Here is an 18,801-nt window from a genome sequence, read left to right as displayed (position 1 = left end):
GGAGGGGACTGCCTGGGTGCAGGAGGTTTAAGGGGGGTAAATGGGTTAGTGCAGGGTTTTGGGGGGCTGCTGCAGGAGTACAGAGGGTTGAAGGGGGTTTAAAGGGGTTGGTGCAGGGGGTAAGGGGGCTGCTGCCTGGGTGCAGGGGGGTTTAGAGGGGTTGATGTATGGGGTTAGGGGGCTGCTGCAGTGGTTCAGGCAGCTCGGGGAGTCCCGCTTGCAGAGCCCCAGCACGCTGCGGTGCTGCTATGGGGCATCCCATTGGGATCCCAGAGCCTCACGGGGTGTAGGGCATTGCTCAACGCTTCCACGTCCCCATGGGGTGCCCCTAGAAGCCGGGCTGAGCAGGGCTGTGCTTTCCCCGGGGGTGATTCCCTTGGCGTCTGGCTGCGTGCTCCCCCCAACCCGTCAAGGATAGGAAGCCCCAGGCCTGATGCTGTCCCCAAAATCTCTCGCGCTTTGCTCACCTCCAGCCCAAACTTGCTGCGTTTCACCTTGTCCTGCCAGCCCGGCGCACGTGGCTGCTCCCTGCGGGTGCTGCTGCTCGGAGACCGCTGCCAAACGCGGCTCCCGAGTGGGGCTGCGGGGTGCCAGGTCGCTGCAAGCCATGCGTGGGCTCTGGATTATGGGATGGGTTCGTCTGCTCGGTGTGCGGAGACACCGGAGCCCCGCGGGCTGGAGCACGGCTCCGTGCTGCAGCAGCAGAATCTCGCTGCGAAGCTGGGCTAGCAGGGAGAGCAGGGCCGAAGCGTTTAGAACTTTGTTTGGCGTTTAAAAGACGCCTCCCGCGTTGCAGTGCCTTCTTCTGGAGCTCTGTCCTTGACGTGAAGCACGTCCCCGCTGCCCAGCAGAGCGCTCTGTAAACTCTGGCAGCTTTGAAGCCTCTCAGGGAAGCAGCTTTCGGTTGGGAGCTCGTGAGTGGAGCTTTGCTGCAGCCACAGAAACTGAGGGGCAGCAGGGTTTTATCTATTTATATATTTTTTTTATACGTGGGTTGACAAAAGGTCCCTCCAGCCGTGTGCAGCCAGTTCTGGGGCATGTGGAAATCTCTGGCACGGTTGCAGCTATTGAGTGCAAGGACGGCGCTGCTGCTTTAGAGCAGTTTGGGAATCTGCCCCGGTGCTTAGGAGAAGCAAGAATTGCTGCTGCTGGGGAGGAGATGCTTTAAATCTCCTGGCTCTAGCAGCGTTGCAGCTCTGAGCAAGCTGGCGCGCTGTTTGTGAAGGGCAGCACGAAGAGGGGTGGGTTGTGTGTACCCTTCACTGGCCTCATTTTTTCCCCTCTTCCTTCAGGAGGATTGCTGCACGAAGGCTGACCTCAGGGCTCTGAGCCCGATGGCGGAGGGAAGCTGCATTTCCCCGTGAGCTCAACCCACCGGTGCCCTTCCCACCTGTGGCTCCCGGAGGCGCTGAGGTCCTGGCTCAGCCATGGCATTCCGAAGGACCGAGGGCATGTCCATCATCCAGGCCTTGGCAATGACCGTGGCAGAGATCCCCGTGTTCGTTTACACGACGTTTGGGCAGGTACAGCGAGCAGGAAAGGCTTTCCTGGGTGGTTCCTTGGGTTTTCTCTCTGAGGGCTGTCTGCAGAGAAAGAAGAACCTGCGTTAGCTGAGGCTTTGCAGAGGCACAAGGGGGTGGTGCTGGGGGGGATGTGGCAGCTTGGAAGAGTTGCTGAGAGGCTCGGGATGTGGGGATGGATGTGGAGTAGGGAGAGGAGGGCTTCCCACATCCCTCTGTGACCTTTCCCTTTTTCAAAAGCACAAAAAAAATAAAATATATATATTTTAAGATCATTAATATATTTCCTGCTTTGTATTAACGCAACGCTTGGAGCAATACAGCTCAGATACACATCAGGGTTCTGGAGCTCAATTCGGGTATCTCAGAGCTCATCTGCTGTGGGGTGCATGCAAATCTTGCAGCACGCTTTGATGAGAACCAAGACCAAATTCTCCAGGTTTGATCCGTGCTCCGCAGTTTCCCTGCTGTGAAGTTGTGTAGCAGACAACGGGAGCAGTGCTGTGGCTGGGAGGGGGAGCGCCAGGAAATGTTTCAGCTTACCTGATTTTTTTTTTTACAACTGCTTAGAAGGACAACGGGCGGCGGAATTGGTTCTTCATTGTTGCTCTTTCATATCTTTTGTGTTTAAAGTCTGTCTTCTCTCAGCTGCGGCTCTCCCCAGGCCTGCGTAAGGTGCTGTTCGCGACAGCTCTCGGGACGGTTGCGTTGGCTCTTGCAGCTCATCAGCTGAAACGGCGTCGGCGTCGAAAGAAGCAGATTGCTCCAGACAAGTGTGGCTTCAAGCCCGGAGGCATCACGGTGCCCATCCTGCCGACCAGAAGGGTCTCGTCCGTGAAGAAAGGTTGGTCTTGTGAAAAGGGAGAGGCCCCCAAGCCCTGTAGCGAGGAGAACGTTGTTAAAATAGCATCCAAAGAAAGAGAAAGGTTCCTGGTGAGTGGGTGGGGAGGAAAGCAAAACAATTAGCGCAGTGCCTTGATGAGGAGTGGGGTTACTGACCTGCAGCACCGTGCCGAGGTCACTGGAGGAACGGGAGAGACCCTGAGCTCGAAGCCTTTGTGTGTGGGGAGGTTTTTACGAGCCCCAAGGCTTGTAGCTCCCATCCCCCTGCCCCAGGAGGAGTGTGGAGCTGTTTCGTCACCCTGCCCAGATGATAACAGCCGTGACCTGGCTGCGTATTGATCCTGGCTGCTGCGTGCTGCCAGGGTGGAGGGCGGAGGGGAGGGTGTCCGTGGCCAAGCTTTGGGGTCAGCAGCGTCCATCCCACGCTGCTGGGGCTCCTGGATCTTGGGCAGCTTCACCTGCTCGTATGGATTTTGGGGTGTGATTGACCCAGCTCCTCGGCACAGCACTGGGGGAGTGTTCCATCCTGTTCCATCCACAGCAGTGGATGAATATTCAATCCTCAGCCTCAGGCCCCCGCTGATACCGGGTTTTTAATGTCTGAGAGCAAAACAGAGCATGGAGGAGATCTGTGACTCATTCCTGGGTATCGGATGCTGCTTTGCCTAGCTGCAGTCACACCTGACAGGGTGCTGTTGCCCTCCCTCTTCACAGCTGCAGTGAAACTGTTTTGCTTTGTATCAGGTTTTCCTGTGACTGCTGTAGATTTTTTCTATGGACCACACTTTTTGTAGCTTGCAGGGACCTCACAGCCAACAGGTCTTGCTGTCTCCATCTGTCATCCATTCAGAGGCCAGCACGGCTAAAACCCTGTTTTTGTGTGACCTTCCCACCCGCAGGGTACTCCAGCAAGAGAGTCCAGAGTCCCGGCAGCAAGAGCAATGACACGCTCAGCGGGATATCATCCATCGAGCCCAGCAAACATTCCAGTTCCTCCCACAGCCTCGCCTCGGTAAGGGTCTGCCAGGTGGGCTGGGAGCAGACGAGGTGTGGTGTAACTGGAGGGCAGGCTCTGATAAAACTGAACAGCGATGGTCTGGAGCTGTCTGGGGCAGGCGTGCAGCTGAAATCGGAGCATCCCAAGGTCTATCCGGTGTTTTCGGCCACTGAGGGGCTGGTGTGGGACGTGGCTGTGATTCCTCAGGGCTCTCCGTGCCCCCCTCAGGTGTGAGGTTGGGCTGTGGCTGGGTCCTGCAGTAACGGGGAGCTCGTTGGCTTCCCCCTGTGGTGGAGGTTTGGGTGGTCCAGCAGCCCTCCTGCCTCTCTGCAGGCTGCTCACGGCTTGTTTGGCTCTTCAAAGCAAGTGAACTGCCAAAACCAGGTATTTTTGTTAATGAAACAGTGCAGGGTGAGCACACAGCCCAGCAGTTCTGCCACCTCCCAAGCACAGAATACAGGTAATTCAGGCTGTGCCAAGCAGAAGCCCTCGCTGCTCGTATCCACTTTTCTTGACAGACCAGAGGCAGAAGCACCGGGGAGTGTTTTTGCCCTCAAGGCCTGTTTTACATCCCCAGTGCTCAAAGCTCCTGCTGGAACAGCAGCTTCCTCCACCACAACGTCCCACAAACCCCCTCTTGGTGTCTAGTTAGCAGGAAGGGGGAAAAATCCCCCCTTGGAAGGCAGCTGTCGGGCAGCCAGCTCCTGCACAATGCGGGCATCGCTTGATTTTAGCGTGCTGGGACGATTCAAGCAGCAGAAAGTTGCCAAAAAAAAAAGCCCTGCGCTGGTCCAAGTGTGCCTCCAGCAGGCGGCAGTGCTGACACGGCGCTGGGCGTGCAGCCTGCCCCAGTATTCCCCTGGGGTTACTGGTTGCGATGGGAGGTGCAGACCCTGCTGTGACCATTCCTGGCCTGCTCCCCTTCGGGGACTCGCATCCATTCCCACTCCCAGCCCGCTGTGGGAAAGGAGAAGCCGCAGGGTTTGTGCTGCTGAGGGCTGGTGTGCTTGAGATAAGCTGCCTACGTTCCTTTTTCCACTGCTGGGGATCGTATCCACGCAGAGAAAGCTGCTCCTGTATCCCCTTTACTGCGTGGGAAGGGAGCTGCTGCCACCTTGTCCTCGTTGCTGTTGTTACTTGATGGGAAAATGGCACAAAACAGCCTTCACGCAGCTGCAGGCTCTCCCTGCTGCCCTGTCTGGCTTCCCGAGCGTTGTCACCTAGTAAATAAGTCAGCAGCAGAGGGTTACTGGTTTGCAGGCCTGGATCTCAGCGTGATTTATTGCCCTGCCACGGAGATGAGGCAGGGCAAGAGCTCATTCCCCAGCCATTTACTGTAGCTTCTTCTCTAGCGTCAGTCTCCCATTTGGGCACCTTTCTCAAAGCTGTATGGAAAAATTATGAAACGCTGGTCCCTGGCAGTGCCTGAGCCCAGCACTTTAGTGTCAGAGCTGAGAAGACATCATGCACTAGGGTGAAATTTGAGAAAGCTGGCCACTTGCACTGTGGGTCTGGGTGTTCAGCCCTCGTATGAGGAGGTTTGGTTACAAAGCAAACTGGAATTTCCCTTGGCCAAAGTCCTCAGCTGTATTTTTGCTGATGAACTGCTCCTTTTTTTTTTTATTATTATTTTTATTTTTTTGTGGTTGCTATCCAATCTTTCAATGTTATTCCGTGCAGAAGGCTGGGGCTGACGTGCCAGCTGCACCCAACCCCTGGTGCTGTTGCAGAGGTGTTGTGGAGCTTTCTCAGGCTGCCTCCTCCACCAGTGCTGTCCTGCTCAGGCTCCCAGTTGCACACCTCACAGTTTCCTGAGGAAGCTTCGATGTAAATTGGTGGGGAAAGTGTTTTTTTGGTGCCGGGTGGGGAAGGGCAGCACTCCTCACCTTGCAGCTCTGGGCAGTTGGCAGAGTGGTGTGAAACGAGGTGGGAGGCGGGTGGTACCTGCTGATCCCTTCCCCTTCCAAGGCAAGGGGTTTCACCTCCCCAAGGCAATCGGCATTTCAACGGGCGTTTGTTGCTCTGCTCCCTTCCCTCAGATGGTAGCAGTGAACTCTTCGAGTCCAACACCAGCAGCAGCAGGGACGTGGGAGGCCCAGGCAATGGGGGACGGCGGAGCCGGGGGTGATTCCAGCGCAGAGAGCCTCTACGTGCAAGGTAAACGCGCACGAGGGGAGCATCAGCGGGTCGGGGTTGGCACTGCAAGAACAAATACACAGCATGAAGTTACACAGAGCATCACCAGCATCGTGTGGCTGCACCTTTGTGCTCTCCAAGGCAGCTCTCTTCTGTCCTCTCCTTGATCCCAGTCACTCGGTAGTTACAACAACTTAAAGAAACTTTTATTTCTTCTCAGTGAACAATTTGCTTCCCAATTCCTACTCGCTGAGCGTCAGGTTCATCTGCTGTGGAGAACGGCACCTTGAAAATACCACGGCGGGTATTTTAATGAGTTGGGGGATGTTCTTGGTAACTTGTATTGAAAATAAAACTGTCTTTTAAAGGGCAAGGATTCTTTCTCCTGGGGAGAAGATTCCCTCTTCGCTGGGTTACCTGAGCGAGCAGGCTCTTGCTGCATGGCTTTGTACCTACGTGGCCTGAGGATCTGAGCTTGTTTGGTTGCATTGCCAGGCATGGAGCTGTTCGAGGAGGCCCTGCAGAAGTGGGAGCAGGCGCTGACCATCCGGCAGCGGGACAGCGCTAGCACGAGCACCCCCGTGCCCTGGGATGGCAAGAAACACCAGGACACCTTGTCTGAGAGCATCGCAGAGGTAGGTCCCTGCCTTTCCCTCTCGTGTTTGGCAGCTGGGGAACATGCTGGAAGGCCAGCCAGGCTGCTAGCAGGAGTCACTGCAGGGCAGTAGAAGAAGAGCAAAGCAAGGGCAGAGCTGGGTTAGACGATGTTTAAGAGCTGTCTATATTCTTGGCTTCCTTATGTAGCCTGAGTGGGCGAATTCTTAATTTTTTCTTCTTTTTTCTCTTTCTAATAAGTCTCTCCCCCTCATTCTTCAGCTTTCTGCCCACCTTCCAGATCCTGTCAGTCACTGTCGTGCAAGTTCTCGAGCAGTAGAGGCTGCAGCAGGAAAAGGCTGCAACAAACACAGCACCTGAGAGGAGGGAAGAAGGAGCTTTTTGCCTGGCACTGTTGTGCCTGTATCTCTTTAACGTGTTAAATGTGGAGATCGTGGTAGTCCCTAGGACTTCCTAGGGAGCTGAGCAGAAGCAGGACCAGCTGCCTGTGTTAATCACTAAAACCAACTGGTAACTTGGTGGGAGCTCAGTCCTGGTGTAGTCCGTGTATGGCCTTTTGTGGTGGATAACTTACCCAAATCAAATCTGGATTCTCTCCTTGCTGTCTCCTCCTGAACTGTCCTATGGTGTTTCTGCAACTGACTCAAAGAGTTGATTCATTATCCAAATAGATTTTGTGCTTCTTGTTAATGCTTCTGTCTACTGGGTGAGATACTCATGCAGACACAGGGGCATGAAGGCAAGATGCTGTGTAAGTCTTACTTTTCTCCTCCTTTTTGTCTATCTACTCGTGCTTACAGCAAACTTTGCTTATGCCCAGCACCTTAACCCAAGGACTCTTACTCTGTTATCCAGTTCTGGATACTCTGCTGTTTTCAACACGGCTTTTCTGATGCGGTTCCCTCTTGAAATTAGGCTAAAGTCACAAGTCAGGAGAATTAAGTGATCTATAAAGACACCTGTTTTTCTGGATGGCAGGTTAAAGTTCTTTCTTCCACTTTTTTTTTTTTTTTTTTTAATAATGAAAATGAAATAGTGAAGCTAAAAATGCCGGAGGGTTTGAATTAGGCTGTCTAGCAGCTTTCCTTCCCTTGTGTTATTAGCTGTATGGTAGGATTAAGTTCTCTTTCACCATTTAATCTGCAAACTGTAAATCCTATTTGACTGAAATTTCCTCCCGTGTTTGTGCTGTCAGTCTGTCCCTGCCAGCTGACTAATTAAGCGTGCCATTTATGTCTGTTCAAGGAGGAGTCCCAGAAAAGGGAGTTTGCAGAGAAGTTGGAGTCCCTCTTGCACCGAGCCTACCACCTCCAGGAAGAGTTTGGGTCTTCGCTTCCCTCGGACAGCATGCTGCTGGATCTGGGTGAGCTGGCAGCTTCCTTTCCATGCTTTTGTCTCTTTCCATCAGCCAGGCGATGAAGCGGTGACAGCGCTTTTTGGGGGGTGGGTGGCTGGAAGAGAAACCAGGTGGCTCTGAGGACTGGTGGTCTGTAACCTCCAACACATGTAGCTCCTTTCCCACCTCCAGAGAAGACCTTAATGCTGCCGCTGGCGGACGGGTCTTTACGGCTTCGGACGGACGATGAGGACAGCTCCATTTCCGAGGACTCCTTCTTCTCTGCAGCAGAGGTGACTTCAGTTTCAGTGGTGCATAGCAGGTCAACTGCTTGGAGGGGAGCCACAAAGACAGCAGGGTTAAACACATCTTAGTAGAGGAAGATGATAAAATGAGGAGCTGGGTGGATATTAGGAAAAGGTTTTTCATGAGGGGCACGGTGCAGCCCTTCCCGGGAAGGTCAGGGGATCTCATTCCTTGGAGGCTTTCAGGACTTCCCAGAACAAACCACATCTGACCTGATCTAGTGTGGGCACCAGTCCGACTCCAAGTGTGACTCCAAGTCCTCTCCAACCAACATTTACCTGTCATTTTCCCATCTACTGTAGAAAACATGCCACAAACAGCTAGGAAAATACTGTAAATCTAATGTAACGTGGCTTGGTTGGGTAATTTTAGGGGATATTGAGCTGTCAGAACTGAGGCAGCTTTGAAACTGGTGGAAAAAGAATTATCTTTGCATGAAATACTTGGCACTAACAAAAGTTTCCCAGCTGACGGAGGTACATGGTGCTTGTGTGCAGTCTCTGGGTATTTGCAGGTATCAGAGATCACTTTTTTTTTTTTTTTTCTCATGTCTCTTGCCACCTTTACAGCTCTTTGACTCCCTTCACTTTGAGGAGATACCCTTCCATCTCTCGAAGCCAGTGGCGGCCTATGAAGAAGCTCTGCAGCTGGTGAAAGAAGGGAAGGTTGCGTGCCGGACGCTGAGGTGAGTGCCACCTGGAGTCACGGGTCCTGGTGTCACAGCCCCTTTGATTGTGACCATCTCATTTGCTTTTGAGCAGCCCTATAACCAGAATAACCCTTTGGGGCAGGAAGCTTTTAGTATTTTTCCTGCTTGTTTGGACTTCCCAGGGAACGATCCCTAAATTTTTTTTGGACACGTATGGTAAGAAAGTGTAATTATCTCAGGAAATTAGCAAGGAGAAGTGGAACTGTTCTTCGTGGCTGGCTTGTGCAGTCCTGTGCTCTAACAGCCGTAGTAGGGGTGCTGTGGTCCTCCAAGGAGCTGTACAAAGGGAACGCAGTTGTTACTTTCTCCTAGGCAGAGACTGGGATATTTTTTTAGAGGAGCATTTTTGTTAGGATCACGGATGCCAGGAGAACTGACATTTATGCAGTCCTTCCCCTTTCCTTCTAGGACAGAGCTCCTTGGCTGCTACAGTGACCAGGATTTCCTTGCCAAGCTGCACTGCGTCAGGCAGGCCTTCCAGGTGAGGATGTCTCAGTGAGTGGGTTTGGGGCTGGCCTTCCTCGTGGCTCCTGCACTCCCATGGCACGTTTTTGGCAGCGTGTTCTCCTGCATTCAAGCAGGAACGAAGTCTTTGCCCCTCTAGAGCAAGTAAAAGCTGAAACAGCTCAAGCTGCCCTTGCTTAACTTTCGTAATCCTGTCTTGATCTGGGGGGAAGAGCATCCCCTGGCCCCTGTGGCCAGCTCTGGTGGTGTTTACCTGGCCATGTTGCTGCTTTAGTTCTGGGAAGTGAACATTTGGGAAGTCCAGAGCTGCCCAGAAGCTGCCACTGCCGCTCACGGAGCCTTCTGTTCCCTTTGCAGGAGCTGCTGGAGGATGAAAGCAATCAGCTGTTTTTTGGGGAGGTTGGGAAGCAAATGGTGATAGGACTGATGACAAAGGCTGAAAAGGTAGGGAGCTTGGTGGTGTTTCAGTTGTGTCTTGTGAACGCGTGGATGCTCACTGCTCCATCCCAGCCCACAATTTGCCTAGTGTGCTGAAAGGAGAAAGCTTCATCTGTATGCTGGTGGTCATTGGGAGAAACAAAATGCCTGTTTTTAGCATCGTTTAACCAAATTCTGTTGGAAGAGGCTCTCTGCAGCGCCTGAACACAGTTTGACACTCGTGTTATAGAGGGAGCAGAGGTTACAGAATGCACCAGAGGAATCAGAATGCACCATCAAGAAACACAGGAAAGGGAAATGATAACGAAACCTTTGCCATCAACCACATACCCCTGCTCAGCTCACTGCCTTAACCGCTGGTTATCCCCTAAAAAGGGAGAGTCACTTCCCAGTCTCTTCCTGGACTTGGTTTGAGTACGGGTGTCTCTACCCTAAGTGTTTTAAGTCCCAGCCTGGGGCATCTCTGCCTCCCAGAAATAAACCTCTTTCTGCACAAAGCATACGGGTGTTGCACATGTTGGTGTTTTAGCTCAAAATAGTGCTCAGCCTTTGTGGTAACGTGCCTGCAGCTGCTTTACCTTCTGAAGTGTTTTGTTCCTCTGTTCTTTCAGAATCCCAAAGCTTTTCTGGAAAGCTACGAGGAGATGCTGCACTACGCGCTGAAGCCAGAGACCTGGCCAACCACCCAGCAGGAGCTGGAGGGAAGAGGGGTCGGTAAAGGCTTTCTCTCTAAAAGTTAGAGACGAGCTGGAGGATGATAGCTGTGGGGGAACAGCCCGGGACTGAAAGAACTGCTGAAAATGGGATTATTTTGGAAGTGTATGTTGTGAAGGAGGGCAAGGGGAAAACTGGCTGGTGGGGGGTTAAATTCATGGCACGCTTTCAGCAATGTCAGCACCATTGTGTTGAAAAAACAAAACAAAAAGAAAAACAAAACAATCGAAACCCAAACATCTCTTTGTAGAGGGCACAAGCTGGTGTCTGTAGCTCTGTAGGGTTTGCTTGCCCTTTTGACTGGGCTTTTTCTGGGCTCAGGATCAGCGAGCCTGTTCTGCCCCTCTCTGGGATCAGGCCAGTGAACCGAATGAACCCAGTTCAGTCCTGTGTTGGTGGCAAAACTCAGCTCATTATGTTTTGTTACTTCAAAGTTGCTTTTGTTTTAAAGCCCATTCCCTTCCCACGCTGTTCCGCTCTCTGACAGGTGGTGTGCATGAGCTTCTTTGATATCGTGCTGGACTTTATCCTCATGGATGCTTTCGAGGACCTGGAAAATCCGCCCTCCTCCGTGCTGGCTGTGCTGCGCAACCGCTGGCTGTCGGACAGCTTCAAGGAGACGGTGAGTTACCTGCTGCGAGCTCAGGCTGCCACAGCTAGGGAAAAGCTGGCCTTGCTCAGCTGCATCTTCTCTCTGGAAATGCCACCCTTTCCTGAAACTCTAAGCAACAGCCTTCTGGCACACGTAAATCGTTTAGAGGAAAGCTTGCCTTCTTTTGAAGGCATCTGGCTGCTGCCGATAAACCGCTGTCTGCAGCAGTGATGGTGTGGAGATGTTAAAGGATGACAGCGTAAACGATGAGTAAGGACGGGAGGATCAAAATGTAGGGAGAGACACGTCTGATGTCTGCTTCCAGCTGCTCAGCCCTTCTGGGGGCACCTCAGCAGACGCTGAGGCTCAAATAGCAGCGCTTTCCTCTGGTCCTGGCCACCAACTGTGGATGTAGGACATGAGTTTTGTAGACAGGAGATGGCTGGGAGGCACCTTCCACCAGCTGTCTGCGTTCTGGGGCATTTGGCAGCTGTGCCAGATCGTGTTAGCAATCCTCAAAAACACTTCTGCTTGTCTGCAGTGGACAAATCGCCCTCCAGTTCACGCCGATTTTCTAACTCACTTCAGAGTTGTTGGCACAAGAGGGCCTGCTTTGGTATTTTGGGGATGTGTTGGTAAACTGGTTTCTTCTGGGAAGTAATCCCAGTGAGTGATGGTCTCTCCCTCTCTCTTAATTGTAGGCCCTGGCAACTGCCTGTTGGTCGGTTCTGAAAGCAAAAAGAAGGCTTCTGATGGTAAGCCAAATGGATTAAAAGGGAAAGAATCTGAAACTTTTGAAGCTGAAAAGCTATCACCTACATCTTGGTGAAATACAAAATAAATTTTAGTGGTATAAGAATGAACTGAGCTGCATCCCCTCTGATGCTTTGAGGTCCCGCTGTCGTTTCTTTGCTCCGGTGCAATGCCAGTGTTTTACTGCTCTGAGTTTATTCTCACGTATCATTAATGTGAGGATTTAAAAGCCAGTGTTCCCGGCCATCAGGCATTCTTTATCTTCATTTCTCTCCTGAAAGAGTAGTTTAGAAACACGCAGATAGAAAGCTCCAGTCCTCCTTCACGGACCCTGGACCATAAATGCAGCTCTGCAGGAAGAGCTGTTCTTAGGCAGCTCTTTAGTTACCAAAGCCCAGCGCTTCTTGGCACAGAAGCTGGTAGTTAACACGGAATAAGCTGCTGATTCTGCCTGAGAACTGATTCCTCCCCTCCTTGTGACAGGTACCAGATGGCTTTATCTCTCATTTCTACTCCGTATCGGAGCATGTCAGCCCTGTCCTAGCCTTCGGTTTTCTGGGGCCCAAGCAGCAGCTCTCTGAAGTCTGTGGTTTTTTCAAGGTAAGGTGGTGGCTTTTCTGGACCTGGGCTGTGGGGGAGGCCTGCAGGCTCTCGGCTTCAAGCTGCAGCTGTGTGCTTTTGGTTGCTGGCTTTGACTGACGTGGTATTAAGAAACTTGGCTCGGTACAAAAGCCTTCTAAAAAATCCCTGCTTTTTGAGATGCAGATCACTGAATGCAGATTGACAGAACTCCCAACGTGATTTGCCATGACTGATAGCAAGAAGATGTGTGATAAGATCCATTTTATAAAATATAAATTGATAAATCACTATGGGAAGAGATTAAGGGTGCATATGCATATGTTGAGAGAATGCATTGCCCAAGTACACGGTGCTGTAAGGGTTCCATACTCGATCTTAATGCCTGTGGATAAAACCATCAGGGGCTGGTGCTGCATTCATTAAATGTTTGCACGGATATTGCCATGGACATCAGCACTCAAAATTTCAGGAGCTCTGCTGTCCTGTTCCAGAGGCAGAGGGGAGAGAGCCACAGAAGTAATACCCAGCCTGAGGCAGATCTGCTTGGATGCAGACACAAAATTCCTTCTGGGGCTCTCTGCTTGCTGCCGTCCGGGCAGGCGCTGCTGGCAGGACCTTACCGTAAGCCTCCCTCTTCTCTTTGCAGCACCAGATAGTGCAGTACCTGAAGGACATGTTTGATTTCGACAACGTGAGGTACACGACGGTGCAGCTGCTGGCAGAAGACATCTTGCAGCTGTCACGGCGGCGCAGCGAGATCCTCTTGGGGTATCTGGGCACCGAGAGCGCCCCCGAGATGAACGGCACGCTTCCTGGCGAAAACGAGCCTCTGAAGGAGCTCATCTGATGTCAGTCAGGAGGAAAACGGTTTTGTACAAGGACTCTTTTCCTCCCGGAGTTGGATAAAACGACCTGCAGTGTTCAGTGGTGGCCACGAGACTATCTCAACACGCAGCAACCTGGTGGGACCTTCTGCTTTCTGTAGCCAGTACTGTTTGCTGGGATGGATCCAGGACCACTTGCCAGCTTATGGTTTGAATTTCTTCTTTGTTCCACCCTCCTTTTTATTATTATTTTTAATGTGTCATAACCCACGAACTGTCTGGGCTGAGATTTTTGCCCAAATATCATGAAAAGGGCAACCTACGTACCTGTGCTGCCTGCGTGTTACCTGGCAGATAGCTGATCCCTGCTGTTCGTGACTGTGTGGGGTGCAGGAACATCACTGGTAAATTCTCCACTTGACCCGTAGCTTCTCAAGGTTTCTTCTGCTTTGGGATTTTTATTATCACTATTTCTCTGCTGTATTTCCACTGACATTACTGCTGATTTTACTTTACATATTTTAGCACATGCAATGTGACAAGCAAGGATTTTTTTTTATTATTTTTTTTTCCCAGGGAGGAAGAAATAGTTCTGTAAAGCACTGAAGTAAAATGCAGACCTTTGTAAGCAGTCTGAAGCTCCGAGGAAGTTGGTCTGTTCCCTCTGTGTGGCTGTTCACAGGCCAGGTGACTCGCTCTGTGCTGCGGTCATCTTTCCTTAGGAGATTGCTGAGGTCTACGTTTGCCCTTAAGGCAAGCTGGCAGGAGGAGGGGGAGGATTTGCATCCTGCCTGTGTGTGCACAAAGTCTCTAACATCCCTCCAAGTGCCTTGCCGTATTTCAGAATTTGCCAGTAGTTTTCACTGGGTAGGAAATGCAGGGTGTGAAGTGCACAAGCAGAGGGAACTGGTGTAGAAGTGGTGCTCTGTGGTGCTCCTTCCTATTACGCACAAGGCAGACGTGTACAGCTGGATGGGATGTACAGGAGATGCTGCCCAGGTAGCCGGGGAACTGGGATCAAGCTGCTAGAGAGGAAAAACTCTTTTATTTATTGTGTTTATCCTGAGAAACATAATACAGTTTTGGTTATATAGCAAATGCATGTGCACCTATGTCCTCGTAGTGCTGAGATGAGCTCTTCTCACACCGTGTGATGCTGAGGTGCAGCTGGCTCCTGAAGTCTGCTCGCTTTGGATCGTGTGCTGAAGTGGATACCAGCAGCATCTGAGTGTGGACTTGGAAGCCATGGCTTTTGTGCAAAGCTTGCAGAGATTTTCCGAGTCTCCTCTGTGATTGTAATGCCTCAGAGGCTGTGCCCTCGGCCCTCGTGTCCTTTCTCTTGTTTGAGCCCACACAAGGCTCCAAACCCCAGGCTCAGAACGAGGAGAAAATGGGGACTTGCACAAAAACATGGGCTATGCTGGTTTTCTCCAGATTGACTTGTTATCCCTTGTGCTGTCCCAGACAGAAAGCACAAAGCTTGCCCAGCCCTATCTTTGCAAGGGGCAAAAAAAAAAAAAAAAGAACCTGGAGTTTCCACAGGAGTGGAAAAATCAGTGCACGGATTTGGAGAATAGTTCTCTTCTTCCTTCCTCTTCGGATGCCTAACGTGGATTCCGCTGGTAAAAGCGGGAAGGAAGCAAGCAGGGAAAGAGTAAACAAGAGGATGTAAAAGGAGTAAATAATGCTCCTGGGATGCTTGCGAGAGGGCAGGCGCACAGCACGTAACAGCTGCTCTGTAAGCACATCCGACCAACGTGTCTTATGCTGACGACCAGGTTTAATGCAATAAACAAGGCGACGTCGAGGCAGAAGCGAGGAGCAGCTGAGCTGAGCGAGGCTGCATGAAATAAATTGTTATGGGAAGGATTTAAGAGAGCAACTGGAACTAGGAAAGGTCTCTGAGGTGTCTGGCTTCTGGCAGCACGTAGTGAGAGAGGAAACGGAGGATGTTGTGTAAGCGTGGCACACCTGTGTAAACTGTGATGTGAAAGTATGCTCAATTCTGGAAGCAAGTTGCTTTGCCAAAAGTATTTCATAGCGCTCTGTGCTCTCGTATGGCAGGTTTATTAGGAAGAGAAACTTCAGCAGCTTTGTACAGTGGTTAAAAAAGATGCTAAAATGTGAAGATTGATGTAACAAGGTGGGTTGTAATTCTAAACAATCAGTGCTGTTCACTTCAGAGTTTTAGTGTTGTTTTATGTGTATTTATTTAGTGCTTTGGGTGTCTTCAGGCCTCGGTGCTTGGGGCCGCCTGCCCTCTGTGTATGCACGAGGGCGGTGACGGCTGCCCCCGGTCTTTTTGCGTCCTCACAGGAGAGGACACTGGAACAGGGTCCTCGTGAAGCAAATGCTAACGTGCATTGTAGCTTTTTAAATTAAAACTGTAAATTCCTAATCAATGACATGGAAGACAGTTGTACTGCAGTTTTATTCTTTCCCTCAGCCCTTATTCCACGTGGGCTGTACGGCCCTTGCAGTGAAGGTAAAGGTGGATGTTCCCCGAGGACATCTGCAGCTTCTTGTAGCCCCTTCCACCCGCCGTGACTGACTTGTTCCTGCACAAGCCACGGATGTCTGCGGAGACGAACTGACTTGCTATTTCTTGGGGACAAGGTTAAACTTCTCTGCGCTGCCCATTCCTGTTCCATTACTGCGCTTTCTCCCTCCCCAATCCCCACTGTGACTTGAGAGGAAAAGCAAAAGGAAGATGCTTGCAGCCTCTAGAGGGGATCATTGAGATCAGTGGGTTCGGAGGAGGTATCCCTGTGCCAGCAGCTCTCTGACCTTACAGGCATTGGTCTGTCTCCAGCTGCATTCAGCTCCTTTTGGATGTGAACCTGAGCAGGGGTTTGGGCTGCTCCCACTCATCTCTTCCAGAGCCGTGCTTGGCTGAAAGCGGCAACCAACTCATCTGCTTTGCAGGGCAGAGTAAAAGGCTAGGACTCAGCAACTGTTTCCCCTCCAGCTTAGTAAGGGGACACTTGAAAATCTTTTTTTTCCCTCACATTTTGTGCTTAACAAAGGAAGTGCTTGAGTATTAGCAGCAGATGAGATGTATTTGGATAGATCTCAAGAGAAGATATTTGCCGCTTTTGTAACGAACCCTTATTCTCAAGGGGTTAAATCCTGCTGGGCTGCCACTTGTGAGATTTTAACACTGATGGGGATTTGAGATGGCTTACCAGCTACGAAATAAAACCCTTCACTAGTTTCTGATGCTTAAACAGAACTTCAAATATGCATGACTTTCATTTTTATGTGGAGGATGCTGTAATGAGCTTCAGTAGTGCTTGAAGTACATACTGGGTACGTTAGTATGTATGCAGAGACTACACCACGTGGCTCTAGGAGGGTCTCTATAATCTTTAAAGCCAAAATATATTAATAAAAAAATATATATGAGGAAAAGTCTGCCTTCTTGTATCTACAAGACCAGCGTGGCTTTGAAAAGCACGACTTGTGCTGTCTTATACAAGGATGTGGGAAAGTAGGATTTTATTTACCCCTCCTCGGTTGAACATTCCTCTGCCATATCAAACTAATGAATGTAAACTTGTGCCTATTCTTTTGTTCTTGATTTCCTAAGGGTGTACAAATCTATTTGTGTTTTGCTTCTTTCTTCATCTTTGCAGCTATTTTATTTTTTACCTCTAACCTTAGGACGTGGGCATTACAAGCGAAATAAAACTTTCCTTCACGACCGTGGGTTTTGTTTTTGAACTTCCTGGCAAAATGTGCTAGCAACTTGGTATTTGGTTTCCAATACAGGTTGCAGCTGTGGTGACACCTCTCATGCTAGAGTGATGGTGTAAAGCAAGGCTCCTTTGTCCTAGGGTCAGAATTCTAAACTTACAGCAAGTAAGTGTGAAGGGTTTTGTTGGTATGAGGAGTCTTCCTGGTTCTACAGTAGACAAGTCCTGAGAATAAGCAAGCTATAAACTAAACTAGACAACTCATTGTGCTTTGAGCAGTGGTTGAAAACTCTGGGGTTTTACTCTTTCATATTTTTTTCCCTTGGTGGTTTGACTGTGTTTGGGTGTGGGGTGGGTAGGCTAGCTGGCTGCAATGAACTGGTAACAGAAATCCCAGTAAGGAACAGAATCTATTAAACACTGTCCTCGTTCTTATAGTATACTCAGCAGCCTCCCAAACTATGTGAAATAAACACAGAGTAAAGACTGGGCTGATATCAGAGATGCCTATCTGCTGAGCCATGCAGGAAACGCATCTTACTCTTCTGAAACAATTACAGTATGTAAATACTTTCCTTTTCAAATGACACAGAAACCAGATTGAATCAGATTATGTTGTTTGCTTCCACAGTGATTAAAATTTCATCCATAGGTTTAAAATAAAATAAAAAAAGAGCTTCGGTTAGCGTTAATGCAAACCTGTCATGAACTGTGATATATGCAAATAAGATGTGCATGAATAGGAAAATTTTTGTCTCGTGCCCCACCCAGAACATTAGTTGAAAGAGTTAAAAAGGAGTTTATCTTGGTTTCCATGGTGTCAGACTGTATACTCATTACATCTCCAGAGCAGCTTTCAGCTTTCTTATGCTGAAGGAGCAGAGCAAAGGCTGCTCCGTGTATTGACACTTTCTTCTTATCTTCAGGAAGGAGTGGGTGAATATAGCAATGAAGCCCACAATTTTCAGTGCTTGTCATGGTACATAGATCAAATGTAATCCACTCTGCCAGCATAACTCTATATTCAACAGCTCAGGAAGGAGGAGACTTACTTAACTTGAATAATGAAAGCAGTAAATCACTCACGCTACCTTATATCACTCTTCTGAAATGAACTGAACCTCTGCAGTAAATATTTTCTCTTTCCCAATAGAAAGACTTTAATGCTATTTTCCTTGAAATGCCAAGAAGAGCGTCAATTTTGGAAAGGCTTTTAAGTTAACTGGACATAATTGTAATTACCACCTGAAAAATGGTGGATTACAGCCGCGAGAAAAGGTGTGCTTTATTGATTCTGAAATCTTATTTAAGGTGAATACATTAAGGGACAGAAATCCTAGCGTGCGCTATCTTGGCAAGCAAAAAGCAAACCCTTGTCCCTTACTTAAGTTTATTACTTCCTGCGCAGCTTCTGCATACTTTTTTTAAAAAGCCTGATTTAATTTTGGTGGTTTGCTCTGGAGTTATATTTGCCTTCTAGGGGCTTTTCTGTGTAATCGTGCTTGCGTACGCAGCTTTCGCCGCGCTGTGCTTTGTGTGTTCTGCTTTTTGCTCTGGCTCCCTAGGTAAGTCTTGTGGTCAAATGGGGAAACGTTTATTTAGATTTGGGCTTCAGAGGGGGCATTTGCAGTACTCAGAGGTGGGAGGAGTGGAAACAGAACTTATTACCTGAACCAGCTGTCAGCGGGCTCCAACAGGACAGACGCAGGACCTGCGGCAGCTGCTTTAGCAGTGAATCTGTGAGGATTTTATTTCACGCTTTAGCTCTGTGCACTGTCCCCCCTTCCTTCCCACCCCCCCGTTCCAGCAGCGCTCTGCTTCAGCCCTTCCCCTCCTGTGAGGGCAGAGCCCTTACCCTCAGCCCGCTGCCCCAGCCCTGTAGAAACGAACCGTTACCTTCCAAAAACTTATCTTTTCCCCACCGCGGAGGGGAGGGCGATTTGATTCGCCCCTTATTTGTTGGCTGCTTCCCGCTGGCAGCGGCCCCTCAGCGCCTCAGCCCCTCACAGGGCGGCGGCCGCCATCTTGGGCGCCCCCCGAGCCCCTTCCTCAGCCCCCCGCCATCCCCCCCAGCGCCGCAGCCCATTGGCTAAGAGCGGGCGGCAACGGCAGCCGCTGATTGGCTAATCTGCATCGCTCCCCTGCCCAATGAGAAAAAGCGACGAGGCCCGCCTTTCTCCCGATTGGCTTCCCTGCTACCTGCGCCCCTCTCCCATTGGTCACCGCTCCTAGCAGCCTATTGGCCCCTCCGCTGCCCGGCTTGGATTTTTAATTGG

The 18,801-nt window shown here is 50.3% G+C and overlaps 1 protein-coding gene and 1 long non-coding RNA gene across 8 annotated transcripts; one reads left to right on the top strand and one right to left on the bottom strand.

Moving 5' to 3' along the window:
* Positions 1-1,381: 1,381 nt before the first annotated feature.
* On the top strand, positions 1,382-16,533 carry MIGA2 (mitoguardin 2). Of its 3 annotated transcripts, none has more exons than XM_068657348.1 (15): positions 1,382-1,523; positions 2,169-2,364; positions 3,263-3,375; positions 5,400-5,517; positions 5,992-6,131; positions 7,357-7,474; positions 7,622-7,740; positions 8,323-8,438; positions 8,871-8,943; positions 9,285-9,371; positions 9,977-10,075; positions 10,567-10,701; positions 11,373-11,426; positions 11,908-12,024; positions 12,653-16,533. In XM_068657348.1, exons 1-15 carry the CDS (start codon positions 1,428-1,430, stop codon positions 12,851-12,853), a joined length of 1,782 nt encoding a protein of 593 aa, XP_068513449.1. In that variant the 5' UTR covers positions 1,382-1,427; the 3' UTR covers positions 12,854-16,533. The 3 variants fall into 3 exon arrangements, with proteins under 3 accessions (XP_068513449.1, XP_068513450.1, XP_068513448.1); XM_068657349.1 differs by having other exon boundaries at positions 1,384-1,523; positions 2,154-2,364; positions 7,640-7,740; XM_068657347.1 differs by having other exon boundaries at positions 1,384-1,523; positions 2,154-2,364.
* LOC137842822 (uncharacterized) lies at positions 1,451-18,622 on the bottom strand. Of its 5 annotated transcripts, XR_011089232.1 has the most exons (8): positions 18,422-18,622; positions 18,194-18,262; positions 9,181-9,287; positions 4,696-7,774; positions 4,292-4,580; positions 2,520-4,256; positions 2,064-2,398; positions 1,451-1,583 (listed from the first exon to the last, which is right to left on the bottom strand). It is a non-coding gene; the product is annotated as an uncharacterized lncRNA (long non-coding RNA). The 5 variants fall into 5 exon arrangements; XR_011089228.1 differs by having other exon boundaries at positions 4,292-7,774; XR_011089230.1 differs by having other exon boundaries at positions 4,292-5,559.
* Between the last annotated feature and the right edge of the window lie 179 nt (positions 18,623-18,801).

The sequence above is a fragment of the Anas acuta genome, chromosome 20 (genome assembly GCF_963932015.1).
Source record: "Anas acuta chromosome 20, bAnaAcu1.1, whole genome shotgun sequence".
Taxonomy (NCBI): Eukaryota; Metazoa; Chordata; class Aves; order Anseriformes; family Anatidae; genus Anas; species Anas acuta.
The sequence above is the reverse complement of the archived record's forward strand: the minus strand, read 5'-3'. Positions and strand labels throughout refer to the sequence as shown.